Source organism: Topomyia yanbarensis, chromosome 3 (genome assembly GCF_030247195.1).
Source record: "Topomyia yanbarensis strain Yona2022 chromosome 3, ASM3024719v1, whole genome shotgun sequence".
Taxonomy (NCBI): Eukaryota; Metazoa; Arthropoda; class Insecta; order Diptera; family Culicidae; genus Topomyia; species Topomyia yanbarensis.
In genome coordinates this window covers 396992417-396996613 of record NC_080672.1, presented here as the reverse complement: position 1 = coordinate 396996613, position 4197 = coordinate 396992417, and the positions used below count along the sequence as shown (strand labels likewise).

Here is a 4197-nt window from a genome sequence, read left to right as displayed (position 1 = left end):
CCAAATGGCCAAAGTTCTTCAAATATCCTCAAAATGCACGCACATTTTTTATTACCTATTTAGTCAAATCTAGGGTAGATACGTAGAGATACTTTCAGAAGGGCTCTATTTAACTTCTTTTTTGGGTTTTCACGAACGTTTACCTTCATGGCGGCTTTTTTTTGTACGGCAGTGTAGTACAAAAATAACAGTATTGGTTCTGTATCAGTCCAAGACTGACCGGGCAGAGTGAAACATGCCAAATCCGTCCAAAAAGTGTCGAGTCTTTGTAAGACCTCAAGTAATTACGTTTGGACGCTTCCAGGTGGATTTGTCCGTTGAAAGACCAAGATGCGATTGAGAAATGGATAGTTTGCCACATCCGCTGTTTGCTTGCCAAGCAAGGTTTTTTGTTGGTTGGCTAAGGTCCGGTTACTTTCAAACCTTGTATACCTGGTGTACCGAACGTTGCATTGTTATTAAAAAAAAAATTGAGACTTGTACTGAATTGAGTGAGACATTTTTTTAAATATAGTCTTTAGAATGATTTTATATTCATGCTAAGTGTGGGCCCCCAAAATCCCGGGGTCCCTGGCCTTGACCCAGTTTGCCCATGCGTAAAGACGGTACTGCTTTTACCAAGTTTAATTTAAAGAACCCTTAACCAGAATTAATAGAACTGCTCATAGATATAGTGTCTGGAGAGACGCATATAGTATATCTAAACCTCTCCTTCTCTTCAGACCGTTTGCTGCTGGTATTGTTTTAAGCCTTTCCTTGCTTGAACTCAAGACAACCTAAGAGTAATTATGGAGCGAATACGGCGCGAATACCAACGTTCAATTCGTAATCCCGCGATTGAATCTTTCCAACGGATTTGTTCAAATTATTCAAAGCTATGATCGTGAATGTAAAACATGATCATAAAAATGTAAGTTCATGGCTTTTCAAAACCCCCTAGAAGTGAATTTAAAAGTTACAATTGGCAGCACAATATGGATATTTTACACGTATCAAAAAAGTAATCGACTAATAATCGACGCTAACTAATCGATTATCCGATAATCATTAAATGCGTTAATCGATTAATAATTAATCGATTAGTTTCCATAATAATCGATTAGATCGATTAATCGAGAACTAATCGGACATCCCTATCTGCAGTCATTAGTGGAAAAGAAAAATATTGAAGTGAATTTGGGAAGCTGCTACATCTGGAAAAGGTACCGAAAATTTGTAATTTCCATTTAAAAATGTGTCAAATACTATTGTGGGCGTGTATTACCGTAATACTAGTCTAATTGATTTGTGATTGATGTGACATGAGCTGTACAATCGAGAAAAATGGTTTATTTTTCTGGTACTTGCAAGTGAACCATCTGTCAAACTAGTTTACACGCATTTTCTTGTACAACATGTTCAAGCAAAATAAAATGCTTTGTTGCCTTTGTGAGACTGATTTTTTTTCAGTATGATAGAAATGTTGTGGAATTTCGAATCTGTTCCTCGTTAAACATACTTTTGTCATTTTGTACACCACCATGCTAAACATTTTTTTCTGTATCAGGTACCGTTCAGAAAGACTGCACAAAACAAACGACACCGTAAACCAACAACTGTTCTAAAGAGTGCCAACCATTGATCCGCTGTCATCCGTGTGCCAACTACCACAATGTCTCCGCTGCAGAAACGTTGACATTGGAAACCCGTATGCAATTTTTATCCCCTGACACCAGTTAGCAACGGTATTACAACATCCCGGGACGATGAGTATCGATTCCTCCGGTTGGACCCAACGTGCAATTCGACTTAGACGCAAATAATCAGGTAGTTCTCGGTTGAACCGAACCAACCTTCGGGCCGAGTAGATAGAGTGAAGGGAAGGCAGAAGATGGGAAGTTGTTTGACATGCTTCAAGGCACCCCCGAATCCGGCAGCAAACAGCGTCGGAACGACTGGATTGGTGTCCGGAACGGAAGCGGCCGTATTGGATCCCGAATCGGCGATTCATGGTGAGTTTATACTTTATGCACTTCAGGTGATAAGGGCTAATGCAAATGGATTGTTTTTGTTGTAGAAACAGCCGACTTGCTGGCAGCCAGTCCAATACGTATGCCTTCGCTTGGATTTGGTTCAGACCGGAAGAGTGGCAGTTTTAAGAAACCGATCGGTATACTGAACGGAAACGCACTGCCCGATGGTAGCAATCTGCCAGGTAAGTTATTCATCCTATTTTAAGCGTTTCACTTAACTGCCGAATCATTTATTGTGTGCCTAATTACAGGGAAGGATCTCGCAACGCAAATCTCGGACAACGATCTGAACAAACTGTTCGAGGAGTATAAGGACGAACAGGAGGACGCAATCCTGTCGGAGGGCATCGAAAGGCTGTGCTGTGAACTAGGTTATAAGCCGGATGACTTCGCCATTTTGTTGCTGGCGTGGCGCCTGGACGCATCGCAGATGTGTCAATTCACAAAGTCCGAATTTATCCAGGGCCTGCAGAAGATGAACGCCGCCAGTATCGACGATATCAAAGCGCGGCTAAGACAGAACATCGAGAAGCTGAAGGATGACTCGGAAGATTTTAAACTGCTATACAGATTTACGTTCCGCTTCGGACTGGAGCCAGGTCAAAGGATACTTTCGCTTGATATGGCCATCAGTTTGTGGCGGCTCGTGTTCACCGTTCACACACCGGACATTTTACCTCGATGGTTGCACTTCCTAGAGCAGCATCAGAACATCCGGGGTGTCCCGAAGGACACCTGGAACATGTTTCTGAACTTTGTAGAAACCTGTGATATTACACAGTATGATGACACCGAAGCGTGGCCCAGCTTATTCGACGACTTTGTCGAATACGAACAGGAACGGATAAAGCAGGCCAAGGGCCCCCCGAAGGATTCCGATTGTCACGAGGAGGACGACAACAATAACGGCTTCAATTCATAGTATTTTGCTAACGACGCCTTCGTGTGCAGCGTGTGCTTTTGAGCGAATACGCGTTTCACTATTTATTTCTAGCAACAGCGCGAATTCCCTTTTAAGTTTATCTCGTTGCTTGCTACCATTTTCCGTCGCAATATGACTTAATGAAATTTGCGAATATCCTTAAACCTGTTTCGATGGCCCGCTAAATGCGAACAGGAAACAAATATTTAACAACTTACATGTTAATCATTTGTTCAACGTAATAATTTTTTTTTAATTTTAAAGACTATGAGTACTCTTACATCTGTTTTTTATACGAATATATAGATATCTAAATTAAACGTAATACAATTATGATTTTAAGAAACAATTACTGTGAGTTAATCGGATAAAACGAATGTAAATTTCGACAGCTTTGCGTGAAGTCGTTTCGCTGGATTGAAAATTTCATATCAGCAAACTGATATCGAGAGGTTATTGACTTAATCGAAAAAATGGAGAGAAATAGTAAAAGGAATTTATGTACACGCTTTTCGGCCAAACAACAAATATTTTTCCTGCGACAAAGAAAAATACCAAGTGAGACAGCAGCAGAAGCACTTAACCGAATTTTTCACATTTTAGCTCAAATGAAACGGAAAACAAGTACATTTCTTAATTTGAAAAATGTGTGTGTTAAATGTCCTTGTTGAAAACAGTTCTAAAAACGAAAGAAAGAAAAAAAATCTTGGAAACATTATAGGCTAAATTTAAACCAACTAGTGAAGCTCTATTTAAGATAAATCTAGAAAAATGGAAAAATATAACAAAAGTATCAATACAAAATTTAATTTCATCTTTTATTATCATTTAGTGTAGATTGACTGGAAAAGGTTGCAGTAATGAATCATAAGGAACTGTTATCTCAATTATTAGGAATATAAGAGGTAGGGGGTTATTCTGACGGTCACTTTCGGTGAGGTGACACAAATCTCACGTGACTAAGGTGATCGGAAATTTTCAAGTCATCTCACTTAAAGTGAGAGACAAGGTGACAAATTTTGTCACATTAGGCGACTAAGGGAATATGGAAAGTGACTAATGGGGGTGACTTTTGGAATAAGAAAAAATGGTGCAACTGAGATGAGGCGGTTAATAATTTGAATTTTGATTGTCGATTTTATTTTTTACATTTTAGCAACTCTGTAAATCTGTTGGAAATTTGTAATGTAGTATGAGTTTGTATAATTTTATTAACGATTGAAATTAATTTAACCAGTTTTTTGTGACTCTGGTATATGAAAT

The 4197-nt window shown here is 39.1% G+C and overlaps 1 protein-coding gene across 2 annotated transcripts; it reads left to right on the top strand.

The window, feature by feature from the left end:
• The first annotated feature begins 1128 nt into the window (after positions 1-1128).
• LOC131690988 (DCN1-like protein 3) lies at positions 1129-3743 on the top strand. 2 transcript variants are annotated; one of them, XM_058977108.1, is made up of 4 exons: positions 1129-1202; positions 1547-1991; positions 2063-2194; positions 2264-3743. In XM_058977108.1, the coding sequence occupies exons 2-4, from the start codon at positions 1871-1873 to the stop codon at positions 2932-2934; spliced, it is 924 nt and encodes a 307-aa protein (XP_058833091.1). In that variant the 5' UTR covers positions 1129-1202; positions 1547-1870; the 3' UTR covers positions 2935-3743. The 2 variants fall into 2 exon arrangements, with proteins under 2 accessions (XP_058833091.1, XP_058833090.1); XM_058977107.1 differs by having other exon boundaries at positions 2057-2194.
• Positions 3744-4197: the final 454 nt, after the last annotated feature.

Coding starts and splice junctions, on each gene's coding strand:
- LOC131690988 (XM_058977107.1), top strand. CDS start 1,871: ATGGGAAGTTGTTTGACATGCTTCAAGGCACCCCCGAATCCGGCAGCA. Junction 1,992..2,056: donor TCCCGAATCGGCGATTCATG/GTGAGTTTATAC, acceptor TTTTTGTTGTAG/AAACAGCCGACTTGCTGGCA. Junction 2,195..2,263: donor CGATGGTAGCAATCTGCCAG/GTAAGTTATTCA, acceptor GCCTAATTACAG/GGAAGGATCTCGCAACGCAA.